The sequence below is a fragment of the Arvicola amphibius genome, chromosome 10 (assembly GCF_903992535.2).
Source record: "Arvicola amphibius chromosome 10, mArvAmp1.2, whole genome shotgun sequence".
In the NCBI taxonomy this organism is placed as follows: domain Eukaryota; kingdom Metazoa; phylum Chordata; class Mammalia; order Rodentia; family Cricetidae; genus Arvicola; species Arvicola amphibius.
This window is the reverse complement of record NC_052056.1, coordinates 26,167,435-26,187,687: the sequence shown is the minus strand read 5'-3', so window position 1 is coordinate 26,187,687 and position 20,253 is coordinate 26,167,435. Positions and strand designations below refer to the sequence as shown.

The 20,253-nt window shown below is 38.4% G+C and overlaps 1 protein-coding gene across 1 annotated transcript in view; it reads left to right on the top strand.

Moving 5' to 3' along the window:
• Gbe1 (1,4-alpha-glucan branching enzyme 1) overlaps positions 1-20,253 on the top strand; it is a 248,144-nt gene that overhangs the window by 35,121 nt on the left and 192,770 nt on the right. The window contains exon 2 of the mRNA XM_038345354.2: positions 7,465-7,634. Within this exon, the coding sequence (XP_038201282.1) occupies positions 7,465-7,634 (170 nt within the window). The remainder of the gene's footprint in view (positions 1-7,464; positions 7,635-20,253) is intronic.

Here is a 20,253-nt window from a genome sequence, read left to right as displayed (position 1 = left end):
TCTCAGGGACCTTTGGGATTTGGGAGGGAAGCATAAATGCTCCCTAATAAGCATGTACATTTAAGTTTAAACACATGTTTTCAATAAAAGGCAAATGCTACATTGAAAAGAATAGTGATACATTGCCATTTCCGTTTGTAGAAAAGTTCCAGCCAATACCTACTGAGTACTTGCTGGCTACTTCAGGAAGGATCCCACTGTGCCTTCATTGATTCCCGTGACCTATGAGGTTTCTCTGCATTGAACAGTGGCAGGGCAGAAAGAGAAAAGAGCTTAAGTGGTTTATTCAAGGTCACATACAGAGGCTAAAAAAATAAATAAATAAATAAACTTGGACTGTTTAGTTCTAGAGGTGAAGCTATTGTTATCTTGTGCTGTTACTCCTAATTGTAAGATGAATGGCTTCAGGAATAAAACATAAGCCCTGGCTTCTTAACGACAGGTGATTTTAGCTGGAGATTTTATTGAAGACACCTCTTGGGGTCAATAATGATATATCCCTATTGGTTTTATTTTCCTGGCCTTAAATAACTTTTGTATTTATGTGCTTCTACTTCACCACCCCCTTTTTAAAAAAAAATAAATGTTTAATTAATGTAGATTGCATTATTTCCAATAGTTTTTCATGTCTGTTCAAAATGCTTGATCCAATATTAACATCATAATATAGTTTTGGTTACCAAAATTTGACCTACTTTTTAGGTATCCTATAAATGCATAGAAAAAATATTAAGAGAGATGCCGATAGCATGAGACGGCATAGGCATGATGAGCTTGCTGTACCCCCAGGCATTTTCTTTTTTCCCCCAGCCATAGCGATTTCAAAGTGGAATGTGTATTCCTCTTTTAGAAGCTATAGGGCTGACCTTGAGGGAAGTCAAGATACTTAGTGAAAGTAATAGCGTGCTCTAATCGTGTTTCCATTGAAACTTTACCAGACAGAGCCCTGGAACATATTCTTAGCAAATTTTATAAAAGTGAGTTAAAAAATATAGCTTAAATCTAAGAATGTGTTTTTAGTGCCTCATATGTAGACTGACAATAAAATTATTATAGTATTTAACCTCTGAAAATTTATGCCTTTTAGAACTAAATATTTTTCTTTATATTATGATAATTTGTATTTTTTTTGCCCTCAACCCTGATTTCATTAGTCTTTTCATATTGTTTCTTCATTTTATTGCATGATTATTACTTAATGGCAATTGCTCTGAATTAGAATCTTCTTCAGAAAGAACTGGGTCTAGAAAGGGTCCCAGTGAAATGACATGCATTAAAAGAAGTGGGTCTGACTAGTATGTGGAGGCTATTTCTAAAAGAAAGAAACTTTTCACAGATTTTAAAGGCTTTGGGTATTTCAGTCAGATTCATAACCTGCTTTGGTCATTATTTTAAGTATTTTGAAACTGTTAAGTTCATAAGAAATGCTGATCTTTTTCTTCTTTCCTTCCTTCTTTCCTTCTTTCTTTCTTTCTTTCTGGAGTTATGAGGTAGTAATCAGGCCGAGACGGAGGAGGGCGGGAGTGAGGTAGGTATTGGGGCGTGTATGGGTGAGAGTGTTGAGGGAAGGGGTCTTAATGTATTCAAGTGCACGATTCATTCCTTCATCTCCTTCCTTCCTTCCTTCCTTCCTTTCTTTCTTTCTTTCTTTCTTTCTTTCTTTCCTTCTTTCTTTCTTTCTTTCCTTTCTTTCTTTCGTCTTTAGCAAGTACCCGATTGGGTAAAGCATGCTTGGCAACAGAGCTGCTAAGAGTTAGAGGCCAGGGCGCGCAGTGGTACCTGTGCTGGTGTCTCAATGCAACTCCCATTTCCTTGTTGCTCCCAGCATTCCATGGCCTACCTCACTAGCATTCTCTTGTCATACTGTGTGTCTTCCGTGTGTTCAGTGCCTCAGCTGTACAGCACCTGCACAGCTTTACCAAGAATGCAGGCAGGGTCTCCTGATTAAGACTGCAGTGCATCAGTGATTTCCTTGCACGTTATTCCATTATTAGCACATTTTGTTTGACCTCATTCCTCTTAGAGGCCCGATTGCCATTTCCTGTTTGGATATTTTGTAATTCTATTCAACTAGTTTCCCATTGTAAGCTAGACAGATTGGTTATAAACAGTGCCATAATTTTATACATAGGTGCTTTTCTTCTTATGGAATGTGTCTAAAGAATACATTTCTGAAAAGGGAGTTGCTTGAATAAAGCAGTTTTTAAGATTTGAATGATGGATGCTAGATTATTCTTTTGTATTCCAACAAAGAACTTTGAGTCTTTGTCCCTGCACCTCCCCACCCCATGACCCCAACTGCTCCATGTCCACACTGGCTGGCCTTTTAGTAGAGATTAGGGCTGAAGGTTCAGACTTTCATGGGTTGGATTGTGGTGTTAAGGATGACATTTTAATGACAGGCTCACAGTAGCACTGTGTTACTAGATACGTTTTTCCCCCCTGCTAACTTACGGTGCTGGTTTATCGTTCATTAGTTTTTATATCTGAGCTCAGCCCATGAAAATTGCAGAAACCCAGGTTAGCGCCAAAGCTCTATTTCACATGGTTTCAGTTCTGTAAATTTACAAACAGAGTTTTGCATACCTAGTGAAATTGCTATGAATATTATATAAGACTATCTAGCAGATTTAATATAAAAATCATATGAGTTATAGAAAACTAATTTCTTATACTAGTACTCACATTTTATAAAAGAAGAAAAGAGAGCAAAGTAAGGAAGACCAAGAAAAGAAGCCTTGCACAGGAAACAACCAAAGAAGCAAAACCACAGAAAGCCAGTTTCCCTCTCTTCAAAATCATTAATACTTCAAAGGAAGAGCATTCTTATTAGTTTTATATGATTGTCTGTTGGTAGGGGAATGCAGAAATATCCATAAACTTGAGTGAATTGCATATGATGCATTTAATGTTAACTCATTTTACTTATTTTAAAGAATGAAATTAAAATAAATAAAAATATTGTTAAGAATCATATGTAACTTTCTTTACCTAATTATATGTTATTTTGCAAGTGTTCATCTAAGCCTTCTCAGGAAATTAGAAAGCATAAAAGCTATAATGAAATTTTACTTGGTGGTGAGTGATTTTATCCTATGCAGTTCTACCCCCTTTTCATCATATCTTATTTTTCAATTTGATTTTTTTTCATGGTTTATTTTTTTTTATTTAAAAATTTCCATCTCCTCTCCTCCTCCTCCTCCCCCTTCCCTCCCCTCCCCTCCACCCATATCCCCCCTCCCTTTCCAGGCCAAGGAGCCATCAGGGTTCCCTACTCTATGTTAAATCCAAGGTCCTCCCCACTCTCCCCAGGTCCAGGAAGGTGATCAACCAAGCTGACAAGGCTCCCACAGAGCCCGTCCATGCAGAAGAATCAAAGCCCAGCGTCATTGTCCTTGGCTTCTCAGTCAGCCTCCACTGTCGACCACATTCAGAGAGTCCGGTTTGGTCGCATGTTCCATCAGTCCCATTCCAACTGGAGTTGGTGATCTCCCATTAGTTCTGTCCCACCTTCACAGTGGGTGAACGCACCCCTCACAGTCCTGACTTTCTTTCTCATGTTCTCCCTCCTTCTGCTCCTCATCAGGACCTTGGGAGCTCAGTCCGGTGCTCCAATGTGGGGCTCAGTCATTTTCTTCATCCATCGCCAGGTGGAGGTTCTATGGTGATATGCAAGAAATTCATTAGTATGGCTATAGGATCTGGCCTTTTCCGGCTCCCTCTCCTCAGCTGCCCAAGGAACTAGCTGGGGGCATCTCCCTGGAAACCCGGGAACCCCTCTAGAGTCAAGTCTCTTGACAACCCTCAGATGGCTCCCTTAATTAAGATATATGCTTCCCTGCTTCCATATCCACCCTTCCTGTATCCCAAGCATCCCATTCCCCCCAGCTCTCCCCATTCTCCCCTTCACGCCTTCCTCTCCCCATCTCCCCTTGGCCCCGTCTTATCTGTCAGCTAAGGCCCTATTTTGTAGTAATTCTTGTCCCAGAGTTTCTCTGCGGTTTAGCCACAATGCACAGCCCCTCAGTCTCTCTCTCTCTCTCTCTCTCTCTCTCTCTCTCTCTCTCTCTCTCTCTCTCTCTCTCTCTCTCTCTCTCTCTCTCTCTCTCTCTCTCTCTCTCTCTCTCTCTCTCTCTCTTCCTGCCCAGTGATTTGAGTCAGGCTTTGCTTCTTCTGGTAATACAGGTGGAAGGTGACCTACAGTTGTATGGATAATTTACTCCTGCTACCATTAGCTCCTATAGATACCAAGAAAGGAGCAAGATCGCTAAGCAATCATTGTTTACAAATCTTCAGGCCCTCATAAAACCCCGCCCCTTCTATGACAGAATGTTGTTAGGTCCAATCATGAGTCAGTCTTGTGCACATACTCAGAGCTGCTCTGTGTTCCTGGGTCTGAAAGCCCTATCAAGTGGGATAATCAGTTGTATTCAGCAGCCCTCTAGCCCTTCCTCTGGCTCTTACATTCCCTCCTCTTTCTTTCTTGTGAGGTTTCCTCAGCCTTAGTAGGTGGTGAGTGGGGGAGGTGAGGAGAAGAGATGTAGCCATGTTATAGATGTCCAGTTCAGGGCTGACATTGAACAGTCACTTATTCTCAGCACTTGGACCATTTATGAGTCCCTGAATTAATTACTTCCTAATGCGATAGAAGCAGCCTCTCTAACGTAAGCTCACAGCAGGACTAACCTAGGGGCATACACGGAAGTTACTTAGACTAACAGGCTTTTAACTCAGTACCAGGTGTGCATTCACTCCTGCAGAGCAGGCCTCAAATCCAGTTAAGAAAATAGTTGGTTATCAGTGGGCTCATCTTTGCATGGTACACAGTCTTTAGCAAGCGGGGCCTGAGGGTAAGGCTGTTGAAGGCCTTTCTCATCATCAGCCTGATTAGTGCCTTGGAGTACTCTGAGACAGGGCCAGCAGAGAGATTACTGCTAGCTCCATTCCCGCTTGATTTCTACATTTCTTATAATTAGACTCTTCAGCACTAGGCTCTTACCTTCAGGTTCTGATGGGCCACCAGGAGCAAATGCAATAACCTGTGCCTGGTTCAGTTTTTTATGAGCCCTAGATAAAATATGGTAGTAAGTGTGTGATGGGGGGAATTGTTAATGATTTATTGTACAGGTGACCCTGACAGGTCCCACAGTGGGTGGAAGACAGACAGATACACCATGCAGAGAGAGCTTGGGTATGGAGAGTTTATTTAGTGGGTACATGAGGGTATGAGGGAATAGGAGGTATGGGGGCCGGAGAATGGGTAGAGAGAGAAAAAGAAGAAAAGAAGCCTAGTGATCAGCTTGCCTTGGAGGGAAGTGGAAGATTGGGAGATTGAGAGTGGGCAGAGCTTGCCTCTTAAAGAGCATGTCACTCAGGTCACAGGGCAGGCCAGCGTAATTCTAACAGTCAGGAAGCCAAGACAAGAGGGGACCAGCTCCAAAGAACCCTCCCTGACCACCATCTCAGTGATTCTCTTCCTCTAGCTGTGCTCCACCGGCTAAAAGTTCTCACATTGGAACCACCATCTGGGGACCATGTTTGAGCAGATGAGCCCATGGGGAACATATTATATTCAAAATGTAGTATACGGCATGCTCTTTTTTTCATATATGGATTTCATTATTTACGAAAATCTGTCATTTAAACCTACTTTTCTTGTTTTTTTCAGAGTTACCTCCTCTTCTTGTTTGGTTCATTTTCATTTTGGATGCTTATTTTTAATCTATTCGATATTTTGTTAATATTTTAACTAGTTACTAATTACTTGTTAATTATGCAATTATTTGTAATTTTTAGTTATCCTAACTTATCAGTTATTTTCCAGCAGCACATCTTTTCTTTCATCTTTTTCTTTTCACATTGGTTTCGTTTGTATGTGTGTACAGGACTTATAAAACGTTTTATAGGAGTTGATTCTCTCCTTTCTTCATGTAGCCTCCAGGGATCAAATCAGGTCAGTTGGTTTGGTAGCATGCACCATTTCTCACAGAGCCATCTGACTGTCTCTCTCTCTTGAGGTCTTCAGTTACATTTAAATTCTCCGTCTGTTATATGTTATATAGTTCTTTAGTTTACATTTGTTAGACTCATTTTTTAAGATCACTTACTGTATAGTATGAAGTATATATAGATTCTTGTCTGTTTAACTAAGTTCACTTTGTTTTATTAGTTAGTCTCCATGATATTATATGTTCCCTGTGTATTTCCCTTTAGATTCATACCATCTTTCTGGGAACTTCCTTTTCTTTTTCCCTATAGACATGCAGAAGATGCTGTAGAGAGATTCATCTTGCCAAAGCACAATTAATAAAAACTCATAGACAGTAGGTTCAGCCTGAAGACCAGAAAAGCAAAGCAATCAGTCACTGACCCTTACTTTGACCTTAGTCCAACAATGGTGATCCTGCCTGCAGGATACCTGAGAATGAGGCTGAGACTGAGAGCTGTCTTCTCCCCATTTTATATTCCTCTTAGTTCTGGGATTAAGGGCTGCACCACTACCGCCTATTTTTTTTTCTTTTTTTTGGGGGGGGGGGGAGGTCTGTAAGAAGTCTGGCCAGTGCGGCTGTTTTACCTTTCTGATTTTCAGGCAATCTTTATTTATTAAAATACAAATGAAATACCAGTATATCTTGCAGTATATCTTTACTTTTTATGTGAAAGATCTTTGTGCTGGCTAGTTGTATGCCGTATTGACACAAGCTGGAATCATTAGAGAGGAAGGAGCCTCATTTCAGAAAATGCCTTTTTCATAGGGGCTGTAGGCAAGCCAATAGGGCATTTCCTTAATTAGTGACTGATGTGGGAAGGACTTAGCCCATTGTAGTTGGGGTCTCCTGGTTTTGCGGTCTTGATTCTTGGGCAAGCTACATAAAGCAAGCAAGTAAACAGCACTCCATCATGACCTCTATCAGCTTCTGCCTCCAGGTTCTGCTCCATTTGAGGTCCTGCCTGAAGTCCTTTAATGATCAACAGTGATTTAGAAGCCAAATAAACCCTTTCCTCCCCAAGCTGCATTGGTCATTGTGTTTCATGACAATTGTAGTAACCCTAAGATATGCTTCACAGTTTAGTTAGGACTTTAGTTTTGTTGTTTTTTCTCCAAATTTGCTTCAGCTATAAACACTGACTAATGAAATAAGTAGGGTTTTTGTTGTTGTATTTCTTCCTTTCCTTCTTTCTTTCCTTCTTCCCTCTCTTTCTCCCTCCTTTCTTCCCTCTTTCTCTCCTTCCTTCCTTCCTTCCTTCCTTCCTTCCTTCCTTCCTTTCTTCCTTCCTTCCTTCCTTCTTTGCCTCAGAGACACAGCTGAGGAGCTGTGACAAAGAGCTCAGATAGCTGACAAAACTTCAGGAAAATTTTGTAAAACTTTGCTGTAGAGTAATTTTATTTTTTTGCCGATTTGACTGTTACTTCCTTTTGGAAGTCAAACTTTCTAACTTCTTTTTTATTGTACTTTCTCAAAGGTATAAGAAGTTTACCCAGATTTTGAGTGACATTGGAGAGAACGAAGGTGGGATCGATAAGTTTTCCAGAGGCTATGAGTCATTTGGCATCCACAGAAGTGCCGATGGTGGCATATACTGCAAAGAATGGGCCCCAGGAGCAGAAGCAGTTTTTCTTACTGGAGACTTTAGTGAGTATTTTGAAAGCATTGAAAATATTAATATTTTATTGTTCTGTCATGCCAACTTAATTTGCATGTTTTATTAGATTAATATTAATGATTCAGATAGTTATCTGACTTTTCAGCTAGTGCCATAGAACTCACTAAATATTTTACTTCATGTGGTCCAGTTGCTTATGCTATCATATGATACGTGTATTCATGAATCTTTACTTTCTAGAAAACTAGGCACAAGAAATGGCAGGATATGAGAAAATAGTGTTAGAAAGAGTGCCAGAACCTTACTCAACACTGCTGCCATGTTCTTATAAAAGAGAAGTCGATATTGCTGAAAATGTGGACATGGACAGTCTCAGGAGCCTTTGCAGGAGACTAGCTGGTGTCACATTTCTTGCTTATTTGCTGCCTTGTACCGCTTTTGAGTCTTCAGTCACAGTAGACATTCTGTCTGCTAGATAGGGACCTCGATGGCTCAAATGCTGTTTCTCTTTGTCATCCTCATCATCCCTTTCTTTTGACATCTGTACTGTTACCTACATTAGACACAGTTAAGAGTACAAACAAAAGTTCAGCGTCAAGCAACAAGACTTCTTAATTTGTAGTCTATGGTTGGAAGGACCTAGAGAAAAGCTGTAATACAGCATGTTATGCTTTATGATTGGAGGATAAGCAAATCCATAAAATAATAAGGAATAAAGCTATATTTTGAAAATGAAATAACTAGATAAGACAGACATTGTCAAACAGTTTTTGATATCAGCAAAGGAAACAAGAACGTGATCATAATCTTTAGAGGTGTATGCTATGTATGACTTGTTATTGTCAGACTGAAATATTTTGCATGATATATTAATCTATTTATAGACATTCTGGAAATGCCAATGGTATAGGGATAAAAAAACCAGATTATTGTTGTCAGGGAATGGGAGCGAAAGGGTACCGTCTGAATGATGAAAGTGCTTTAAGCCATAGTTACTGTGCTAGTATACTAGTTACCTTTTGTTGCTGTGGTAAAATACCACACTAAAAAATGACTTGCAGAATAAAGAGTTTATTTTGTACACAGTTCCAGCTGCAGAATTCAGATTTGCAGGAGAGGCATGGCAACAGATGTCTAGAGGAGAATGTTGAGAGATATGTCTTCAACCACAAGCAGAATTCAGGTAGAGAATGCAGGGAGAGAGAGAGAGAGAGAGAGAGAGAGAGAGAGAGAGAGAGAGAGAGAGAGAGAGAGAGAGAGAGAGAGAGAGAGAGAGAGAGAGAACTGAATTAGAAGTGGGGTGAGGCTGTAAGCCTCCAAAGCCTGCCCCAGGGATGTACTTCCTCCATTCTCAAAATTCTATAATTTCCCCCAAATTACCATTAACTAGCTACCCAAGTTTTCAAATATGTGAGCCTATGGGGACACTTCTTTTTTTTATTGCTTTATAAATATTATACCATTCAAGTCGCGGTCCTGACTTCCTTGCTTATCTTCTCCCTCCTTCTGCTCTTTAACTGCACCTTGGGAGCTCAGTCCAGTGCTCCAGTGTGGGTCTCTGTCTCTATCTCCATCCATCACTGGACGAAAGTCCTATGGTGATATTCAAGATATTCATTATTGTGACTATGGGACAAGGCCAGTTCAGGCATCCTCTCCTCTATTGCCCAAGGACCTAGCTGGGGACATCCCCTTGGACACCTGGGAACCCCTCTAGAGCCAAGTCTCTTGCCAACCCTAAAATGGTTCCCTTAATGTAGATATCTTCTTCCCTGCTCCTATATCTGCCCTTCCTCCATCTCCACCCTCCCATTCCCCCAAGCTCTCTTCAATCTTTCCTTTCTCCCTTCTCTCTCTCCCTCTCCCCTTCTCCTCACCCCACCCCCACCCTCATGCTCCCTGGTGATATTGTGTGCTTCCAAATTCCAGGAGAATCTATATATGTTTTTCTTTAGGTTCACCTTATTATTTAGCTTCTCTAGGATTGCGAACTATAGGCTCAATGTCCTTTGTTTATGGCTAGAATCCACTAATGATTGAGTACATACCAAATTTGTTTTTGGGGGTTTGGGTTATCTCATTCAGGATAGTGTTTTCTATTTCCATCTATTTGCAAGCAAAATTCAAGATGTCATTGTTTTTTTTGCCACTGAGTAGTATTCTAATGTGTATATGTTCCACACTTTCTTTATCCATACTTCCATTGAGGGGCATCTAGGTTGTTTCCAGATTCTGGCTATTATAATTAATGCTTCTATGAACATAGTTGAACAAATGTTTTTGCAGTATGACTGGGCATCTCTTGGGTATATTCCCAAGAGTGGTATTGCTGGATCTTGAGGTAGGTTGACTCCATTCAAACCACCATGGTGATGACTTCGTTAGGGTTTCTACCATGGTGACCTCAACTCTCATAAAGAAAAACATTTAATTGTGGTGGCTCATTTACAGTTCAGAAGTTTGATCCATTATAGTTCAGTGGTGTCACCCACAGTTCAGAAGTTCAGTCCATCATGGTGGGCAATGTGGAAGCATGCAGGCATTCATAGTGCTGGCTACATCTTGATCAGAAGGCAACAGGAAGAGGACTGTGACACTGAGGGAAGCTTAAGCAAAACTGATGTCAAAGCCTGCCACCACAGTGACCATACTACCTTCAACAAGGCCACACCTACTTCAATAAGTCCACACTTCCCAGTAGTGCCACTCTCTATGAGCTTATGGGGGACCAATCGCATTCAAACTACCACATGTGGCTAAGTGATTACTTGTATCAATTTAAATATATAGAACTGTGTGTGTGTGTGTATGGGTGAAAAGTAGATTTTCTATATGTGAGTTTTGCCTTAAGGAATTGAACAGAGCAAAAGGTAGTCATGCAGGCCACTAAGATATATGAAGCTTGGGTCTGGAAACCTGACTGGGGTGGTGAGAAGATGAAGAAAAGATAGACACACAGATACATTTACACAAAAGCTGGAGTTAGGTGGGTTAGGTACACTCTGATGGAGTGGCGTCACCTGCAGCAACAACTTGAAACTTCAGCATGTTTGTTCTGTACGGCACAAGGGCAGGGGATAGCTAGCTGGGGTCAGAGGCCTCTGTGGAGGAACAGTCTCAGGCTGCAGTCCGACAGGAGGAGGAAGCTGTAGTTGCTAGATTTTACACACATTGATCTATTTTTGGTAAGCACTTATACTCTGATTCATTGCCGACACTCGAATGTAAGTCTTCGCCAGTTCCTTTTAGGCTTAGCTATATGGGGAAGGCCTGGCCAGATTCTCATGGGTCTGAACCTTCATTCTCCACATGATGGGCTCATCGCAAACAATACACGTATCAGGGCTTCATTAGCTCAAGACTTTACTCATTCCCTACAGCATGCCTTTAACTCCAGCATTTAGGAGGCAGAGGTAGACAGTTCTGTTTAAGTTTAAGGTCAATTATGGGCTACATAGGGAGTTGCAGATGAGGGTTATATAATGAGACCTTGTCTTGAATAAAAATTAGAATTTAGCAGAAGTTTTAGTTTTTGAATAAGGCAGTACTGTTCAAGAGAAATAAAATTTATCCCCCTTTCATAATTCAAGAATTTTTGTAGTAATATGAGGTACAAGAATACTTTAATGAGTTTTTATAATGTTTTATTTAGCCCAATATATAAAGGTATTATGAAATTACCATATATTGGTTTTAAAACTCATTGGCAGACCCTTTTATTCTCCTTTTGTTCCATGTCTTTGAAATTGGGTTATCACAAATTTGATCACAAATGCCACCTTTTCATGAGAGATACTTGGCATGCATTTTAATTTAACAAAATTATCAGTTTAAGAGTCGATTCACAGACCCAGAAGTTTTTCAACTTAGTTAAAATTTTCTTAGAAACTGACATGAATAACAGTATTAAATATTAAGCTAATAAAATAATAAAATTAATGAAAATGAAATTAATGTAAAATTCAGTTTCTCAGTAGCCTTAATGAATCTTATTTCAAATTCTCAATAGCCACATAAGGAACTAGATCTCTTCTTATCATTTAATTTATAACCACCCAGCACTCAATTTTGTGACTTCCTTTTATTTCCTTTTCTTATACTGTGAATATTCTTTGAGAGTTTATTGATTGAAAGTATTCAAGTTGAATTCCTCCCTCCAATTTATTTATTTTGTATATGTGTTGGTATATGTGTGCCATGCCATTCTTGTGAGGGTTAGACAGTATTGTGCCGGAGTCGATTCTTTCTACCTTTTGGGATTACACTTGGATCTGAGAGCATGATGGTGAGCTCCCTTATCTACTGTACCATCTTACTGCCCTTCAATGCAACACTCTCACCCCCAGAAAGAGTATAAGAATATCAAATAAACTGATACTGGTATTTTATTTTCTACCATATTCATGAGTACTTTTCATAAATATCAAAATATAGGTAAGAAACTATGAAAAGTACATTCTGAAGCTATAGTTATTACAGGTCATGATTTATTAATGCTACCAGTGGTGTTTGAATAATATGATTTAAAATTTTTAAGTAATGTATTTAAGTTTAATGCTGAACTATTAAAAGTAGTACAATGATTTAATGAGTTTGTTAAGTGAAATTAAAATTCTGTGGTTGTAGGATAAGGGCCCACTTGTTCTTCCTGGCTACCTGGCTAGTTTAGCCCCAAGATAACTACACAAAAACTGTATTAATTAAATCACCGCTTGGCCCATTAGCTCTAGCTTTTTATTGGCTTACTCTTATTTCTTAATTTAACTCATTTCTATTAAACTGTGTATCACCATGAGATCGTGGCTTACTAGCAAAGTTCCAGTATGTCTGACTCTGGCAGTAGCTCTGTAGTGTCTCTACAACGCTGCCCCTTTTTCTCCAGGCATTCAGTCCAGTCCTCCCCTCCTACCTAAGTTCTGCCCTATCAACAGGCCAAGGCAGTTTCTTTATTCCTTAATGGTAATCACAGCACACAGAGGGGACTCCCACATCATGTGGTCCATGTTTTAAAATATGCAATTTTTTGGTGTGTGTGTGTGCATTTGCTAGTGTTTCACACTGAGGTGTACATGTGGATGTCTAGGACAAGCTGCAGGAATCTGGTCTTTTCTTCCACATGTGAATTTCAAGAATCTAACTCAGGTTTTCAGACTTGGTTGCAGGCAGCTTTACTGCCTGAGCTGAGTTGCTCCATAATAGTCTTATTTTAATGTAAAGAAGTCCTGTGCTAAATTTCTATTTTTGCATTGAACTGATTTCTAAATCTCCACCTCTTGTGAAAGTATATTTCCTAATTATAATGCTTCCTATATCCTGGAGATAGCATTTTTTTCTACATGATTTTTGATCAACCAGAATTTATTTAATGGTTAAGGTGATGAAGATCATCAGATTTAGTCAGTGAATCTCTTTATATTTAACTCTACAGTAGGATAGTAATGCAAATGGCGTTATGATTAAAATCAGTCATAATTAAAAAATATTTTAGAGACATTAGACTATCAAACCAATTAATTTTTAGTTAATGGGAGAGGGTAACTTCTTTTTATGCCCATCATCACAGGGTCTCATCTCAGGGTCTGTGCTTATGAGATATTGCTTAAGAGCTTTGCCTTTAGCCAGTAGCAGCTACTCTGAAGCTGGGCACGGTAGTACAAACTTGTTACTCTCTGAAGCCCGATGCTGTAGTGTACATCTGCTATTTTAGTAGGGAGACCATGGAAAGTTGGTGGCTTGTCTGGATTCCCCCAGTGAGACTGTCTTAAAACAACAGAATGAAACCAACCAGTCAGCCAACCAACAGACAGTAAGAGCAAAATTCTTTAATCGGGATGTAGTTCAGTGGGAGCTGCGTTGGCTCCTCACTGGAAACTTCTGCACTGCAAAAGCAGAACCTTTATAAGTCAGAGACAAATTTATGAGCATGCATTAAAAGGAATATTTATTTCAGTGAGTGTGTCGGGTAGCAAGTAAGCATAAGTCTAAAACACAGAATTTTATTATTGATAATAATCTGGCTTGAATACATCCTTAGAAACATTACCTGGGGCTGGAGATATGGCTCAGAGGTTAAGAACACTTCCAGAGGCCCTCAGTTCAATTCCCAGCAACCACATGGTGGCTCATACAACCATCTGTAAAGAAATCTGGTGCCCTCTTCTGTCATTCAGGCGTACATGCGGGCAGAACATTGCATACACAGTAAATGAACAAATCTTTAAAAAAAAATACATTTCCTAATCATACTCTTTCCCTTACAAAACAGATTCTGTTTTGTTTTGCTTTTTAAATAAATCTTATCTATTTTTTAGCCCCCCCCCAGACTAGTTGAACAAGAAGTTACATTTTTTATTTTCAGTATTTTTTTCAAGGCCAAGATTATTAGAATATCTTATTATAAGTCTCCTAGTGTCTATATTTATGCTCACAATGAAAAAATAGATGTTAATAAGCTCACAAATCATGTTTGACTTTAGATTTGTAAACCAAATAAAATATTGTTCGTGGTGGGTTTGTTAATGAAGATAAAAACCAGCTGATAAATTGAGTCAGTAGCCAACTCATCTGGTTCTGTGGAGTTAACCTCTAACCACAACCTGATTGTTTTATATTTCCTTTTGTTTTACTTTGTCATGCCTCAAGAATTTGACTGGAAATATTACTTTTTTACCTATTTTCAGGGATTAAAAAACAATGAAGCCAACATAATTTTCCTAATGTTTTTATATAGTAATTAACGAAAAATTCTTTTATGCTGATTTCATCAAACTTTAAAAATCTACAGCAAAATATTTTACATCTGTTAAGTGATAAATTAATTATATTTAGGTAACAGAGGAAAAAATAACAATTTACTTTTATCTAAGTGGTTATCATTTAGTTGTAATAATTTTTGAAATTAAAATTTTAATTAAAAGTATAGTTTAAAAAACCACAAAAATAAAAAAAACAAATGAGGAAAATATAGACTAGTTTGGATTGTATAGCCTAGAAACCCAGTAACTCAGAATGCTGTAGCAGGTATCAGAGATTCAGCTATCAAAATGAAATGAAAGAAAGGCTAAATAAATAAAGGGCTGGGATATGGCTCAGTGGTAGAGTGCCTGTCTAGCACATTAAGGCTCATTCATCTTCAAGTCTCAGAATTGCAAGAAAAGAATATGTGTCCTTTAATTCTGTTTTGTGGAAAATTATTCCTGTTTTAAAAAGATTGCATACAGTGTTTTATAATCAGTTTAGAAATTAACAACTCTTTACATTTCTTTTTTTTCAAGACTTATGTCCTTCCTTCCTTCCTTCCTTCCTTCCTTCCTTCCTTCCTTCCTTCCTTCCTTCCTTCCTTCCTTCCTTCCTTCCCCTATATGACTTGAGAATATTTTAGGTGGATGTGCTCTGAGAGAAAAAACTTAGTTCTTAAAGAAGTACATTGTCATGAGCTGGTGTTTTAAAATGAAGGATTTGATTTGAATTTGAAAATACAGTTGATTCTGTAACCATGTATCTTCATGTGGCTCAGTGGGAGACAAACGTGATATGTTGATCTTGCCTGCCTGGCTGGGTTGTTTTGGGCCCTATTTTACAAATGTGAAGCATTTATAGCATGTTCAATGCTGCATTCATGAAGGGAAGATGCATTTTTAAATGCTATTTCTTGCTGGAAAATTACTATTAATTTCAAAAGATAATTGAACCTCATCAAAGTTAATATAGTCTATTTTGTCCAAACTGAGGAAGTATTGCTATTGCCCTCCATCATTTTTTTAAACAATTTAATATTATTTATGTGTGAGAGTGTGGTTTGTGTGTGTGTGTGTGTGTGTGTGTGTGTGTGTATGTGTGTGTTTGTGTGTGTGTGGCCAGACGACAACTTCGTGGTATCTTTTTTCCCCTTCAACCTTAGGATCTGGGGAATCAAATTTAAGTACTCAGAGTTGTATAGTGTTGTAAAACATTCACTTTTACCTGTTGAGCCATCCTGTATTTTAAAAACTACTTGAAGAAGAAAGTCACATTTTACAAAGTACATTTATTGTGTTTGTTTGAGAGAATCCTTTCATATTCTTTCAGTCAACTTTGCAGAGCCATGTGTGCAGGCAGCTAATTGCTTCTGCCACCACCCGAAATGCATATGGGCACTGCCATCCTTTAGCTCTGAAACAGGGCCAGTGATATTGAAATTGTCTTAAACTTTGAGAGGTTTTTTGTTTGGATGAAATAATCTTCCTAAGTTTATAGAGTATCTGAAATAGATTCCATATTAAAAATAAATAAGTGGTTCAGCGTCATAGTTTGAGAGGCATTGATCTAAACCATGTTGATTGGTTTGTAAGCATTTTATAATGCAACATTGCAATTCCAACATCCCTTGCTTTTGTATTATTCTCCTTCTCTAATCTAGGATGGCTCCAGCCAACTTTCACTGTGGTGTGGCATGTTACAAACACGTCCAACATTTTTACAGCTTTCAACGACAAAGCCTTCCTTTTTTCACTCATGTTGGCTTTGGCTGTCAGCTGTGGCTCTGACCAATGTGTCAGACTCTTTATGGAATCCAGGAAATGGAGAAACATCTTTTTGGACCCCGCTGATCTTCTGAGAGGAGGAGGATCTGTGATCTGCACTTTGTTTTCATTACTCAAATAATCTGGACCAGCCCTATATCAATGAAGCTTGGAAGACGAATATTCTTTTATGGAGATGCTCATTAAGTTGAGGCAAATAATACAGTTAGTTACCTGTGCCTTAAAGACAAGTTTTGTCCCAAAACATTTTGTTACATTATCTTGTTTTCATGGCAATGTCATAGAATATACCTGTCCAGATAAAAACTATGAAACCGTTGTACCATATTATCTAATAGAGCACCGTTGCATGTGTGTTTTCTTGTTGACCGGAATGTCATTGTATATATGATCCCAGAAGATAGTCATACTTTTGTAGATTAAGTGTAAACTCTGCAGACTTCACTTGTATTTTCTTTTTTTATGATGGAAGGGAACTGGAGAGGTAGGGAAGTGCACCACTTAGACTGCTTAGAAATGTCTTATTTTCTGACTTATGGATTCCAATGGAGCTTCAAAGGAATCCATTGCCTGGTAGACATTTTCAACTCACTGTGACTTTTCTGTGCATTGTTACCTGGTTTACCTTTAGTTTGCTTATTGCAGTTTTGATGTTTCTATAAAGCAGGGTTTTAGGGCTATTCTGGGAACTGCTTGGCGGAGGGGTGGCAAATTGCAAGCTGGGTCAGGAAAGCCTTAGAGTGCTGCTTACCCAAACAGTGTCCCTGCTGAGAAATGGCCTCTGTAATGTGTGTGACTCTAAAATAAGCAATCAGCAAAAAGGCATTTTGTAGAAAGTTTTCAGTACTTCCTCTTACTTTCCAACTTGATGATGGTTCTTTAGCCACTCTTCTGTTTATTAGATTTAGTGAATTAGCTTCTGCTTCGCAGACACAGCTCTAAGTAATGTTGAGTGATTCCCACAGGACACTGAGCCAGCAAGTGGATTGATTCTTCCCTCCTGTTACATGTATGCAGTCTGCGTCTACAGAACAAAACACCTCCTTATCCACTATCCCATGAATAATAACTATTCTCATTATAATTCTGTGGCGTGATATTATATAAAATGATGAACTATGAATATTCCAGTAAATAAACTTATCTAGTATTAGGGAAGTCTGAACAAGGATAACTTGGAAGAAATAAATTATGTGCAAGTGAGATGAGAAAAAGCTGTATATTTAAATGAATTTTAAGTGCTATTTATTTTGCATTTATCTTATACCTTTCATTCCATTTTAATTGAAATGAAAATGCAAGCCTTAGAGGTTGCGTTGCATTTATCGTTTCTGTAGGTCAGGATGGCTCAAAATCCTTATAATAGATCCAAACTCAAAGGCATGGTCTTAGTGTTCATTAGAAGATGGGTGGATATATACTTATGTTATATTTTATGTTAAAAAAATTATTATTTATATAGTTTGTACATGTATATATGCATGTACGTGCATTTTCCTTGCCCTGTTTTAACTAATATTTTCATTCTATGTACAGATTTAGACCCCAGTTTTGCTAGATTGCAGAGTCTTGTTGGAGCGCTTAATGGGATTATATTTATGGAGACACATCCTCCCTAGGACTTTAGAAGATTGCTGTTAGAGACCTTAATGCTGGAAGGGAGATTTTGAACTGCATGACATAAGTAGTAATTTTCTATCATCACATTGCCTTTTTATAAAAATCCTCTTAAAAATTTATGCAGTGTGGATAAGATAGAATTTCCTGTTAGTTTTTAAATTTTGATATTTCTCTTGCATTTAAAGTCTATAAACTTTTAAAATGGTTTGTTTTTTAACAATTGTCTAGTGAAGCTTTAACAACTTTTGTCTAACAGAATGTCTTTCTTAAGCTCACCATTTGCCTACACAAGGTACATTATTGAATTATTCTTGTATTAATCATATTAAATTATTCTTGTATTAATTAAGAGCTTTCTTAGAAGAGTGATATTTTACTTTATATTAGTCACATATACTCATGACTGTGGCACATTTTAACATAGATTAACATTTTCAGGCTCTTGATCACATTGCTGCTTTTCCTTTTAACTTTGAATGAAGAAACTGTCACACATGATACACATTTAAGAAAATTCCAATTTAATTTGTTGGTGTTTTCTTTCTTATACCACAGATAGCAAATGGATTAATATTATTTTGCATTCTGGAAGTGTTTGTAGAAATGTGGCTTACCTGTCAAAGGTGGAGAGCAGGCTTTTTTCCTCCTCTAAGCACCAAATGACGTTTCTGTCATTTTCTGTGAAGCCTTGAGGTTTCCTGCTATAGCTGGTTTCTCATCTCATTCTCATCTCCAGTCTGCCTTCTTTTTCTCTAATATTGTCTTGAATTCGTCTCATTCTAAGTTCTTTTTTTTTAACTGAAAATAGATTTTTTTCATGTGATGTATTTTGATTTTGGCTTCCCCTCAGCTGCTCCCAGATCATCCTCACTTCCCTATGAACCCAAGTCCTCACCCTTTCTTTCCTTTATTGGACTACACACAGGCATCTAAACAAACAAACAAACCAGCAAAGGAAAAACAAACAACAGAATAAAAGAGAAAAAAATCCCAGAAAAAAAAAACATTCAGATGCTGAGATGCACACAGTCACACATGTAAAAAATCCATAAAAACAAAAATCAGAAATCATAGTATGTAAGTAAAAGATCTGTATGGAAAGAAAAGTGCTCAGGCAAAGCATTGTGAAACAAAATCCTTCCAAAATACCATTGAGTTCCTTTTGTGTTGGCCATCTACTGCTGGGCATGGGGCCAGGTCTTAAGTATGGTTTGTATATCCCATCAGTCTCAAGGAGACTGGGCAGCATGCTCAGGTCTGTAGATGGAGCGGCGGGGCTGCGTCCCACCACCCGGCTAGCTTTACACCCAAAATAATTACATGGAAACTGTATTCTTTTAAACACTGCCTGACCCATTAGTTTCAGCCTCTTATTGGCTAATTAACCCATATTTAGTAATGCTTATAGCACCACGAGGTGGTCGCTTGCCAGGAGAGATCTGAGCCTGCGTCCATCTCAGAGAGGAGAGGCATGGCGACTCACTATGGCAACTGCCTGAAGTGTCTGCTTCACTTCCCTCTTCCCAGCATTCTCTTCTGTCTACTCCACCCACTTATGTTCTAACCTATTAAACCAAGCAGTTTTCTTTATTAATTAACCAATGAAGTCAACAGATTGATAGAAGACACACCTACATCACAGGTCTAAGCCATATTGGGTCCCAGTTGTAGAAGGGAAAGTAAACAGATTCCCTCATCCCTAACCCAGATGCTATCCCTAATTGATGACAGCTCACAAAGGAAAAATTAGTTTTTACAAATGGTGTCTCCTTGGGTACACCAACTACATTTTAAACTCTTATCAATCATCTTCTTTTAAAAATATGACAGTATTTTAAGACACGAATAGAGTTTTTTGAGGGGGAGAAAGAATAAAGGTAATTACCACTTCACTGTATTTAGGCAGTCCTCACAAGAAACTGCGTATATAAGTTTTAATTTAGATTTTCAAAGTCCCTCTTCTTATGATTAATTTCTGAGAAAAATGATTCAGTCATCTTAGGTGCTTGTAAATCAGTAGCAGAAGTGCCTGAAACCTATTGTTTGAGAACATGAAAATAGCTACATTTGTCAGCAATCGTGAATGTCTGTAAGCATCAAGGTACTTGTGCAAGAGGTCACTACCCAGCATCCATGGAGAGAGACACACATGATGCATTTTCTCTTAATTTGCATTGCCTAACATTCACCCTCACTTTTTTGTGTTCATTTTTAACCCTATCAGAGTAGAATGATATTCTCAAAATCTATATTTAATTTGTTTAAAGTGTATGTGTTGTTAATCCCACAGGACAAGAATAAAGCCACTACCACAATTGAGTCATACTTGAAGGAAGCTTTAATTCAGTTCTGGTCTGGATGATGGACTCTGGCCAGGTCCATTGCTGGATTCCCAGAAAATGGGTGCAAGTCATATTTTGCAAAGGCTTATAAAGGCAAACACATAAGGCAATTATATTTCCTATCAGATACTGTGATATACTTCCTTCCTGCTTACCTCCCAATT